Source organism: Vicugna pacos, chromosome 29 (assembly GCF_048564905.1).
Source record: "Vicugna pacos chromosome 29, VicPac4, whole genome shotgun sequence".
NCBI classification, from domain to species: Eukaryota; Metazoa; Chordata; class Mammalia; order Artiodactyla; family Camelidae; genus Vicugna; species Vicugna pacos.
In genome coordinates, this window is record NC_133015.1 from 15218722 (window position 1) to 15231736 (window position 13015).

At 38.4% G+C, this 13015-nt stretch overlaps 1 protein-coding gene across 1 annotated transcript; it reads right to left on the reverse strand.

The window, feature by feature from the left end:
* Nucleotides 1-7661: 7661 nt before the first annotated feature.
* LOC102542960 (ankyrin repeat domain-containing protein 26) lies at nt 7662-8760 on the reverse strand. The gene is made up of 2 exons (XM_006204742.2): nt 8529-8760; nt 7662-7864 (listed from the first exon to the last, which is right to left on the reverse strand). Exons 1-2 carry the CDS (start codon nt 8758-8760, stop codon nt 7662-7664), a joined length of 435 nt encoding a protein of 144 aa, XP_006204804.2.
* Nucleotides 8761-13015: the final 4255 nt, after the last annotated feature.

Genomic DNA, 13015 nt, shown 5'->3' on the forward strand with positions numbered 1-13015 from the left:
CTTTCTATGCAGCATGTTTAGTTTCCAAATGTCTTCAAAACTTACTAGGGGCCAAAGAGCTTTTCAGTAAAATTTTCCTACATAACACACACTGAGCATGAGGTGCAAATCTATTTCCAAAGGAAGTAAATCCAAAAAACAAATAACTTTCCTCATATTTTCTTCTTAGTGGTTTCTTACTAAATGTTGTTATTTTGTTGGAATTGGACATAAACTTGACCCTGGAAAGCTCACTTCCTGAATTTCTAGAAACGAAAGGCTGCAAGTGCTCATCTTTACTTTGTAATATTCCTACCTTTTGATCACTTGATTCAGACACAATTTGATAACAAAAAAGATTCTACTACTTGTTTAAGTCTTCCTTGTTTCAGCAACAGATCCACAGGCAATGTGTTTGTGGTACAAAACATGGTTAATTTAGAATAAACATTGAGTATCACAAATGTGTTGAAATTATAAGACAGGACACAGAAGATGAGCCATCATCAAAAAGATGATGCCAAGCATCTCATCAGTGACTGTTAAGTGCTGCCTGGGCATCAAGGCGCAGGTGGAGCATCGCATGCTCATGTATCAGGTGATCTCTCACTCGACGTCCTGGTGCTCTCAGGCATGGGACACCTTTTCTTAAAAGTAGGTGATCACATAAAAATAAAAGCCATATCAATGAGTTTGGTAGTCTTAAACTTTTATTTTAAAATAAATTACAAAGGAAAAATTACTGTTAGCATGGATCTTTTTCCCACACTTATTAACTTAGACAATATTAATATTCTGCAGAAGACAGTTTGGGAACCATTGGGCTAAGAAATAATGAAGAGATCATAAGTGTATTTTTAAGGAAGGCACTTCGAGGTCCCATGGCAGGGGCTGGCAAACTTTTCCCTAAAGGATCATATGGTAAATATTTTTTACTCTATTGGGCCACACGGTCTGTGTTGCAACCACTCAGTTTTGTAGCTGTGGCAGCAGCCACAGGCAATATGGTAAAGAATGGGCACAGGGGTGTCCCAATGCATCTCTATTTACAAAAGCAGGATGGGGCTAAAATTTACCAACTCCTTTCATGGATGCAGTATCCCAGAATCTCTTTTAGCTTTCTGCTGCCTGCTGCCATTAGACACACTCGTTGTTGACACCATTATACATCTGAAAGCTGCTTGCAGGGCTAGCGACTATTCTGATGAGCTATGTCAAAAACACACAAACACAGTTCAAGGTTTTGCAAGACAAAGAATTCTGCTGTATCCCAAATACTGTGTGTTAACATTGAAAAATAAACTATAAACTGAAAGTTAGCTACTACTTCTCTGGACTTGAAAGTATGTAAATATTTACAATATACAGAATAAGACTCATTAAAAGTACTGTATATATTTTACTGGTTACTGTGCATCCCATTATTTTTTTACTGAAGGCTTAACGAAGACCTAATGAAAACATACTCTCTCATTTTAATAGGTTTATTCCTCATATAATAGCTTTTAAAAAGCATAATTAAATGGAAAGGTAATGCAAGTTTTAGGACCTCTAAAAGATGCTGGCTTTGTAAGTTTAGGCATTCAGTTTTAGGGTCTGCCTAAACATAGCTACTTTTGATCTAAGCTTTATGATTTGGCTGCAGAGTGAGCATGGGCTCCTCATGTTAGATCCTGACTCTGAATGGCTTTCCTAATGACAGCTAGAGAGCAAGGAACCTGGATGACGAGCCCTTCCTTCTGTAATAACACTCTCTGCCCTAGCAGCTTGAAATGCGGACTCTTTCAAAAAATAAAATTAAGGGATAGGGTGGAAGGGGAGTAACCAAAAGCCTAGAATGAGAAAAAATTTAAACTAGACACTGCAAAAGCAGAACTAACTACAAACCTCTTAGATGACCATTCCTTACAATTGATTTTAGAGCCAGGCAATGCAAATTCTTCTTCACCGTAATGAAGATCTTAAGAGTGAAGTAGAAGGTGCCTAGCATAAGGGAAACACTAATATTTTTGTCCTGTTTACTACCCAGGTAATTTCATTGCTTTGAAATGCTCCCCCATCCGCTGACTTCATAGAAAGACATTAAAAACTTTCAGAAATAAACCTAACTTTTTAAAGTACAGCCATACCTTAATGCCTCTAAAATTAAGCAGTGAAAGTAATCTAAAATGGAATTATACATAGAAGTGTTACACTATGACTTTTTGCTGTAACGACTCTTGTCTCAATAACCAAGCTCCTAAGGTTACTAATGTTTGAGTGACCATTGTTTTACTACGTGCCAGGAACTGCTAAATCTTTCATAGATTGGCTCATTTACTCCTCAGAACAAACCTGAGAGTCAGAGGCTATCATTTATCCGCCCCCACCAAGCAGGGATAAAGAAATAGACACAGAGGTTAAGCCACCTGCTAAGTTAACACATCTGTGAAGAACTAAGAACAGAACCCAAAAAGTTCACCTACAGAGCCCACGTGCTAGTCACTGCTGTGTGTCCCTGAACACTCCTAACTTCCCAAGCACTCGAAACACCTGGTACCAGGGGTTGGCTGGTGCAGAGAGAAATGACCAATGATGGGTCGCAGCTGCCAGGAAGTCAAGGGTCTCAAACTGGTGGCAGCAGCGGCAGCAGGCCCTGCTTCTCCATTGCTAGGAGCAAATGAGACTGTCCTTCCACAGTCCCGAACGGAATTTGGTGACACAGAACCTTATGGAGCTGTTCGCTGGGTGACCAAAAAGCTTAGGATCCCTCTCCTTTGCTGCCCAAGAAGGACGCAGTGGAGTAGGAAGCTTTGTTATCAGGACGGGGGCCTCATCCCCACCTCTTTAGAGGTGCTTCCCCGAATCTCTTGGGGACAGAGATCGTCCTCTTTAAAGTTTGTTTGACTCCCTGAAAATGGCAGGGTGGGGGGGGCCCTCAACTTTTGTCTCTTCCGGTTAAGCTGACAGGTAGCACAACCCACTCACCCCCACCTCAGGCGGTTCTGGCTTTGAACAACACTCTTGGGGGCAGGAAGGCTGAGGAAGAGCGCAGTCCATTCACAAAGGCAGGATGGGCACGGACACCCCATCCAGCATCTGAATGCTTTTTTCAACAGTCACCTCAACCTGCAGCCTGGGCCAGCTGTCCCTCGGCTTCTCCTTGTCACAGGTGCGCGCTGCCCGCGACAGCTGGGGGCTGGCTTTCCTTCGGAGTCCACCCTCGCCTGCGAAGCTCCTCTTATGTCCCTGGGCGGTGGCCTCAGCTAACAACCACAGGAAAAGGACACTATCTTTCTCCTTCGTCTCCGTCAGTGATGGCGAGAACCGTGTGGCTGGGCTGTGGAGCCTATGGCCGCCCTTTCACAGAGCGCAAGGCAGCCTCGCCAGAGGGCACCACTGGGCTGCTGTGGGGCTGCGGAATCCTCCCGCATCAGCACCCAGGCCTGAGCAAGGTCAACAGCCAGTCCTCGCAGACGGGAGTGGGGAGGAAAGAAGTGGGGAGGGGAAGCAGGGGGGAAGGGGGAAATGAAAAACAAAACAGAGGAAAGAAAGGAGGATTCGGGACCGGGTGATGCTCTCAGCTCGGGGATATTGCCTGTGCCTTCTCCGCAGATATCCATTCGCGGCTGGGGCAGCCGCTCATCTGAAGACACATTTAGCGCTCTGGGGCACCCAGCTTCCCGTCTTGCACTAGCTTCTTGAACTCGCCAAGTTTCGTGATCCTTGCAGCAGTAAGTTCTCACACCTTGAGGGTGAAGTCCTCCTCTTCAGGGCTCCTGACGAGGCTGCGACACCAATAATCCCGTCCACACTCTCCCCGAAGAAGGGAGAAGAGATGGTTTAAGGACATTTTCCCGAGTGTGCAAACTGTGTTTCCATTTCTATCTCTGGGGGAATTTTTGTCACTTGACCACATACAGAGACCTTCAAAGGAGTCTGGAAATTATGATTTCTTTTTTTAAAACTGAAGTAGAGTTGATTTACAACATTGTGTTAGTTTCAGGCATACAGCATAGTGATAATATTTCATTCTGGATTATTACAAGATATTGGGTATAATTCTCCATGCTGCACAGTAAATTCTCATTGCTTATCCATTTTATGTTCGGTAGCTTGTGTCTGTTAATCCCATATGCCTAATTTGCGTCCCCCTTTTTGGTAACCATAAATCTGTTTTCTATATGTGAGCCTCTTTCTGTTTTGTATATAGTTTCATTTGTATTATTTTTTAGATTCCACATGTAAGTGATATCATATAGTATTTGTCATATAGTGTTTGTCTTTCTCTGTCTTACACTGGATCTATTGAGACTTGTATTTGAGATTCAGATTCTAAAGGTGAGGTGAGACTAGTTCAGAAAGTGCAGTCTTAAACACGCCCAGCAAAGATCATTCCTTACATCGTATGTTCTGGTTACCTATGGCTGCGTGCTAAGCCATCTCAAAGCAATAATCCTCTCTGTGTTCAGGATCCATGGGTCAGGACTTTAGGTAGGACTCAGCTGAGTGATGCTTCTGCTCCTGGGCTTGACTGGGGTCACGCAGCGGCATTCAGCTGGCAGCAGCCAGTCCCTAGTCTGAGGAGGCTTTTTCCACGTGCCCGAGACTCTGGTGGGCACAGTATGAAGGTTGGCTGAGTGGGCGCGCTGTCCCTCCCCACGCATTCTCAGGGCTTCTCCACACAGTCTCTCCGGCAGGTAGCTGCTCTCCTACCTGGTGGCTTAGACGCCCAGAGCGGGAGATCCTTGCAAAAGGGGAAACTGTCGGGCTCTTAGCAATCAGACTTTGAAACTGGCATGACAAGCCTTCAAATGCAAGAGAGGAGACGCGGGATACAGACGCCCCGTCCTGCGGGAAGGACGGCCAGACAACTGTGCCATCCTAAACCCGCCCTCCGGGGGGGGGGGGGCTCGGCAGGGTCCTTGTACTCACTCTTATGAGGTCTGAATCACAGCGCTCAGACTGTTAAAGCAAATAAATAAATTTTTAAACATCAGGTGTAAGAAATACCCTGGAGAGTTTTCCTAGATACAGATGACTTATAAAAAGCTAAGCTATTGGTTGAATCTACATTGTAGGATTTTTCACAATTTAAATGTTAGGTTCCGGAAGTAATTACCAAAGTTTAAAAATATTTAATGTCCTTTTGAGTACAAATAGCCTGTTATCTTCCTCTTGAGTTAGTCTGAGTGAAAAAAAATCTAGGGTCACATCTTTCATAATATAGTTTGGATACCAAGCAACTGGATGTTCGGGGTATGTGTTGTGTGTATTTCTAGTTTAGGACGAGATTAAAAGGACAGGTGAGTTGTCGCACATCAGTGTGCCATTCCTTCTGGGATGAAAATGAAATTTTAGACTTCTAATTTGGTGTTAGATGCAGAAAACAAAATAACCTCAAAATAAACATAGAAGGCTGACCAAGTGTCATCCAAGACCATTACAGCTCCAGAGACACCCCATAAACCATATAACCTTCTGTAGCTAAGTACACACCAGAAGAGTTGTTCTTTGTTGACTGGACAAGTCTTTTATTACCTTGTAAGTAATAAAATAGGAAAGAGGCCACTTCTGAAAGTTTTATTTGGAGATCCTCAATTTATCTTTAACCATTCATTCTTAATTAGAGGTCACCTGTACTCTCCATTATTCCACTCCTTAATTTTACTTTGAAATAATTTTAGACTTTCAAAAAGGGTAAAATATTACAAGTATTGTCTGTATATCCTTTACCCAGCTCCTCCAAAGACTAATGCCTTATAAAGTCATAGTGCAGTCATCAAGACCCAGGAAATTAACAGTAACAAGGCATCACTAACTAACCTAGAGGCTTTATTCGAGTTTCACCCTTCAGTCTATGAATGTCCCTTCTCTGGTCCAGGACACACCCTGGGTTTAGTCATCAGCTGTCCTCAGTGTCCTCCAATCTGGGGCAGTTCCCAGCCCTCCTGTCCTTCATGAACTTGACACTTTGGAAGAAGAGAGGCCATTTTGTCTATTTTCCCTCATTTGGGTTTGTCTGACTTTTCCTCAGTTTTATGTTTAAATTGCCTTTTTCTTTTTTTTTTTGCAAAAACACCAGAGAAATGGCTCTGTGCCCTCCTCAGTGCCTTATATTGAGGCGTATATGACATTGATATGTCTCATTTTTGGTCGTGTTAAATGAAAACTTGACTAAAATGACATCCAGTAGGTTTCTTCACTATAAAATTAGCTTTTCTATTTATAATTATAAAGTATTTTGGGGGGAGACATAAACATGTGCAAACATCCTTTTTCCCATTATACAGAAGTTTTGGCTACAAATTTTGGCATCTATTGATGGTTTTTTTCCTGCAAAAGTTATTACAGTGGTATATGCCAAAAAAAAAGATTTTCTATTTCCATTATTTTTATACATGTATTAATTGGAAATACTAATTATTGCTTAAAGGAATTCTGGATTTTATTTCCCACCCTACTGTGGCTTGATTCTAACAATGATTACATTTGAAAATAATACTGAGTTTTAGGTTTTGTTTCCCCTCTGTTTTGGGGTAGCTATTATTAGCCTTACTTTGATCTATTTGTTATTAAGGCCCTTTTGTAGGGAAGTGTTAAGGCGATTCCATCTTCTTTCTACCTGTCTTTTCCTCTTTGTCTCTAAAACTTAATTTTTTAAAACCATACTACCTTTTTATTTTCCACTTTTTTTCTCTATCATCTCTTTCATGTGGAAGATATTAACCATAATGTAGAAGCTTTGGATGTGATACCATTTGAAGAGAAATAAATTAATTAACAGAAGAGAAGAAAACAGTATTTTATTTTGGTTTTATTTTTTGAGCCAGAAAGTTGACACATTAGTGAGATGAGAGAAAGCAGCTTGGCATGACCAGAATGATCAATAACTTCCACAGCCCCTAGGAAACAGGTTGGAGGCAAAATTCAAACAAACCAAGGGGCCAGTAGGAAAGAAATTAAGTACACAAGTTTGAAACAGAATAACTGGTCCCTGGAGGATTTTTAAAACAAAAGAATTTTAAATGAATCTTGAAATGTTTCTGACATTCCTTGAACAAGAAGAGAAGTAGCCCTCAGGCCACAGACGGAGTGTTTTGGGGAGACTGGGAGACATCTGTCTGGAATCCCACTACCAAGAGCAGAGTGAGGCCCAGATGCTTGTGAAGACGAGGAGCTGGCTTGACTGAGACTCAAAGGATGATGGTGGAAGAATGGTTTCAATTAAAAGAGGGAAAAGACCTGTAAAGTATGTTTATTTTCATCTGAAGAAGAGTTAAGGACATGTATCTAACTAACTAACTAACTCGCTAAATAAATAAATAGAGCAACAACAACAACAACAACAAACCGAATGAATATATGTGTGTTCATGTATAACCGGAAAATTGTGCTCTACACTGGAAATCGACACAACACTGTAAACTGACTATGACTCAATAAAAAAAGTTAAAATGCTGCAGGATGTAACCTTGTGAACTTGTCATTACCTATATCTGTGAATAAATCTATAGGATAAATTCCTAAAATAAATAAATAAGTAAATAAAATAATCTTTGAAAAATTCCCATGCAATCTCCATTGAGCAAAATTGTTGAAGCAAAATGTTTTCATTGTGTGATTGAGATTGTCTCTCCTCAAAGGATTCCTGCTTTTCAGTGTATCTATTCACTTTCCCTTGTTCACTTTGATATAAGTATTCAGTTTCCTTCTTTGAACACTAATGCTTGACTCAGGCCTCTCTGTACACATTCTAGCACCACAATCTTTTCTCTGAGAGCATCTCTAGTGTGATAGAGCTCAATTTCTAGGCTTTTGAATTGACTTTCAGCTTTAGAAAGTTGCTGAGAAAGCACTACATTATCTTTCAGATTAGATCTTAAAGTATGAAGTAACATTATACCTGAATTAGAGTTTGGTGACATAAAATAAAAACCTAGTATAAAATAAAACCAATCAAAACCAAAATTTGATTGCCTTTGTTATCCATTGGTAGAAAACAAATTTTACTTGATTCTTATGTGACTTAAGGGCTCTGTTTTGCTTTTATGGTACTCAGTCATAAGTTTTATTTTGGCATTCTATGTGCAAAAAGAAGCATATGGAGGCTTTAGTAGGTTTTGAAATTATTAGTTTTCTCTATGTTTAAACAATTACTAATTGTATAATAAGTAGTATAATTTGCTGAAAGAACTGCCAAATACTTCCAAAAGAATGGAGATTAAAAAAACAGTACTCTACTGAAAGTTACTATGTAATCTTAAATTATGCGATCTAGACATATATTAGGTGATTGCAAAAATAGCAAATTAAAGGATTAAACGAGCTTATTAGTGATATGTAAACATACAAATTCCTAACTCTATTATTATAGTGTACATAAATGAAATTAAATAATGAAAATAGAACTATAATATTTTTAATATGCTTTTATTTATGTTTTACATAATGTAAAATTCTACTAAATAAAGCAAGTTGGCCAAAAAAAAAAAAAATCATTTTGTCCTGTAAGTGAAAGCAATCATCCCTTGCTCTCTGGAAGGCAATTTCCAGGGCTCTCTGCTAACTTTGATCATGACCGTAGGTGGCAGTAGTCAGTCTAGAATGGTATGATTCAACTTCTGTTTCCAGTCTGTCTTTGCTTTGCTTTTCCTTCTCCAGTTTAGTGTTTAGCATTGAGTTCTCAGCTGTCAGACCACTAAGCTGTCCACTATATTGGAATATTGTTTTCATAAATGTTTCCTCATTCCATTTTATTGCCTTCTGAAGATCATTATTCTTTTCCTTCATAATTTCCATGTCCGCAAAACAGTTATTTTCCTTTTCTCAGTTCTGATTTTTTTTCTTTCTCATTTCAGCATGGCAATTTATTCTTGCAACAATTGGTTTTTATCAATTTGTCATGACTGTGAGAAACCTAAGTAAAACAAAGGAGACTTTTAGCTAGTACTTAATAAAGTGACACATCACAATTTTCTCTGGAATGAAAGACTAATCTCTATGTCTATATATTGAAAAGCTTGCAATAAGCAGACATCCAACTGGAAAAACCAAAGTTGGATACACGTCTCAAACTATACAAGCAGAAACCCGCCAAAGTTGAAAAATTTAACTGAAGACAATGAATCCATGAAAGTAAAAAAGAAACCACAAGAGATTTTTTAAGAAGCTCAGAATTAGAAAAGCCTTTCTCTGAATTACAACAAACCCACAAGACTTAAAATAAAAGATTAATAAATCTGACTACACTTAAAAATTACATCTGATATCTAAACTATACAGCTCCCCTCACAGTAAGAGCCTTAGCTCTGTATATATTTGGACAGAGTAAATTTCCTAAAAAAAATTTTCCTGATAATATTCCATAAATATTCTCCCTTTCTAACACTTTTATAGTGAGTTATAAGAATTACATCTACTGATATGTGATAACTCTAATTGTACTAAGCATGTCTACAAACATTAGTTAACTCATTTAGCTGTGACAGTTCTGGAATAAAGAGGTTAAAAATACAAGCAAGCTGCAGGGTTTTCCCCAGGTCTTCTGACTCCACGACTCATCCTTTTATACCAAACCAAAGCTATTTCTCTAGGACAAATATATTAACATGAGAGAAGCCTTCTGTTTCACTATTGGTAAAGAAGGTAAAATTTACAGAGCTCTTCTTTAAAAATCATTAGATTATTTGCTGCTGCAATAACTTATGACTCTTCATAATGTTTATAACAGTAATAGATGTGAATAGGGGGAAACAGTGAACTGTTTTACTAAAAATAAAATACTAACCAATAAGTTATCACTACGTATAGATTATGGCATGTCTGTCACTGTTTTCAAAAGCTCCTTGCACTGAAATAGGACACCACGGGGAGCAAAGTGTTACTGTCATCACATGTAGGAGAATGATGCCCAGGACACGGTCTCTGAACTGGCCATACATTTCCTTCTCGCCGTTAGTGGAAGTGATAAACTAACCTTTCTATTCATCTATCAAGGGAGTGGAATCACTGCCCCAAACTAGAATAATCTGCCTTTCACTAGTCGCAATAGTTTTGAGATGATGGAAAGTTCATCAGTTCCTCTGGAAAACATGAAAAGCCTCTCCTTGGATGAGGCTATTGTGAACGTCACTACTTGACTATTGCAGGCAAATGGATTTGACTTAAAAATATTACTTTATCCAATGGACCAGAAATGCAACCCCCTAAAAAAATTTACAAATACAGGCTTTAAAAACCCTCTATACTTTCTGTAATGTATAGTATCAGGTTTTTTTAATATGTAAATATATAAATTCATACACACACATTTGAAAATGACTAAAGAAGACGTCAGCACTCATTTCCTTATTTCTGTCTCCTTTTGTTTGGAGAGGTGATCAGTCAGGATTTCACCTTGTAATATTCTGGCATTCTGCTCTCAAGAAAGTTGCTTCTTAGTGTTGTTTCACTCTTCCACAACCTGGAGACACACTTCATTATGTTTTTGGTTCCCATGAAAAAGAAGTAAAAAAAAAAAAAAGTTAAAAAAAGTGGAATCTTAAAAAATATAATCAAAACACTGTTTAAAGGATGCAGCCTTTTTAAGCACAAGGATCTTTATCACACATGAATATCTCAGATTTTAAAAAATCTATTACCAGAAGGAAAAAGTTAACTCAGGGGACCTCAAAACTCAGTTTTCTCCTTTGGAGATAAGTGCCAGATTTTTTGCTGAGGGTTCATATTACCTCTATGATACCGTTTTAAAACCTGAGGTTTATATAATCACATGATGTTTCATAAAACTTTGGTAGAGATATTGGGGCTTCAAGTCAATAATGTGTCTATTTTATTATCACCCTGGTTTTAGATTTTTCATTTAATGCTACCCCAAAGCTCTGGTCACTGGATAAAAATATTTCTAACAAAGAACAGAAAGGTGAATACACTTAATATTTAAAAGCCTCGTATAATTGTTTAGGAAAAGATGACCATGGGTAAACCCCACCCCTAACTAAACTGGTAAACATACTGTTTACAAAAGAAAAAATACAAGCAAAACAAGCATGTAAAAAGACCCATTTCAATGTGATCAAATAATGTAAATTAAAATGACAGGGTGATTCCACATTTCGTTTATCCAACTGGGTAAATATTTAAAGAAATTGTGATTCTCAGCGTATGGGAGCACTCTGGATGCTGGCCAAATTACAGTCATGTCTTAAGTATTCCCATGCATTATTGGGGTGGCTACCAGTAGGTAAAAATTTTATAGAGGGTAATTTGATCATTCTCAAAAGACTTTAAATTACATACATATTTGTCTAAGTGACCCCAAAATAAAAGTTTCACCTAAATAATTCATTGAAACACACACTGCACTCGTGCCAAAGCAACAACCAATTCCCTAAACTTGACAAGAGAGAAATAATTAAAATAAGAATGAAGTAAATTAGGTAATTAAATTAAATTGCTACATCCATATCATTAGAAGAATTTGCTGGAAGAACACAACTGTTATTGCAGAAACAGATGCCTCTAGTTAAAAGACAGAGCCCAGTTTAGATGCATTTTTGCATTTAAGATCCAAAAATGTAAACCTAGTATTGGGCTCAACAGTCAATTCCTTTCCCCAAAGAGCTATAACATTTCTCACCCAGCAGAGGTCTGGCCCCTGAGATGCAGGAAGTTATATTTAGAATTTAACAATAATGCCCCTCTGCCTTATGTACAGGAAGAGAGTTTCTCTGGTAATGTAGAAATTTTAACTTCAATTATTATCTTGGAATCTGCAACCCTTGGTTGCTTAATTAAATATGTTTGGTTTCTTAACTAGCCTTCCTTTTTCATATTTTTGTGAACTCATTAAGTAAAATAGGGCACTTTGCTTTAGAAATTGGCACAAATTATATGCATGAAGAGCACAAAAGCAGCCTTAACTCAAGGCAAAATTGTGGAATTATTAACACGTGTGTTTGGGGTTTGCCCTGACTTTGTCTTACTCTATTTCTTCCAATCTTAGTTTCCAAATCTATGGTATTTGACCCAGCTCATCCCAGATGTATTTCAAGTAATAATTGCCTAAGAAATCCTTATTTTTCACTATTAAGTCAAACACAGAGGATGCAAATACAGCATGACCTCACGTCCACTTGCCTGTGTGTTTTATGCCCATATGGATGTGTGTGTGTGTGCGTGTGTGTGTGAGTTAACAGGAGTCCTCTAGTGGAGATGGTTTTATTTGTTCTTTTCATTCTCTTCTTTGTTTTTATTTTATTCTGAAAAGCTGAATAATATTCCATTGTATGTCTGTAGCACATTTCCTTTATTGACTCATCCATCAGTGGACATTTTTAGATTGTTTCCCTATCTTGGCCACTGCGAACAGTGTTGCAATGAATATGGGGGTGCAGACATTTCTCCAAGATCCTGATTTTAATGCTTTTAGATAAATACACAGAGATGGGATTGCTGGACCACATGGTAATTCCATTTTAATTTTTGAGGAACCTCCATACTGTTCTCCATAGTGGCTGCACCATTTTGCATTCCCACCAACAGTGCACAAGGGTTCCAATTTCTCCACATCGTTGTCAACACTTGTCTTTTATGGTAGCTTTTTATTGAGGGCATGTCACGTGCCAGGCCCTGTGCTAAACACCATATATATATATATATAATGTCCTTTAATCTGCAAAGGACCAAGGATGGAAGTTGCAGCTTGCGGAGGTTAGAGAGTAGTCAAGGGGAGACAGCAATGTTCAATGTTGAGACTCAGGCTGAGGCATGAGGCCAGTTCTCAAAGTACAGCATTTACCAGTCCTTTGACCCTTGCAAAGCCTTGCTTCCTCAATTTTACTTTATTATTTTAATTTTTTGAAAACATTCTTTATTTTTTATTTAAAGAAAACTTTTCTCCCTTAATAGAGGCACTGGGGATTGAACCCAGGACCTTGCACAAGCCAACCAACCAACTCACTCTACTACTGGGCTATATCCACCGCCCCAACTCTAAATTAGAAATATTAATAGTACTTCTCTAAAGTACTGTTTATACATTTATTTATTTATT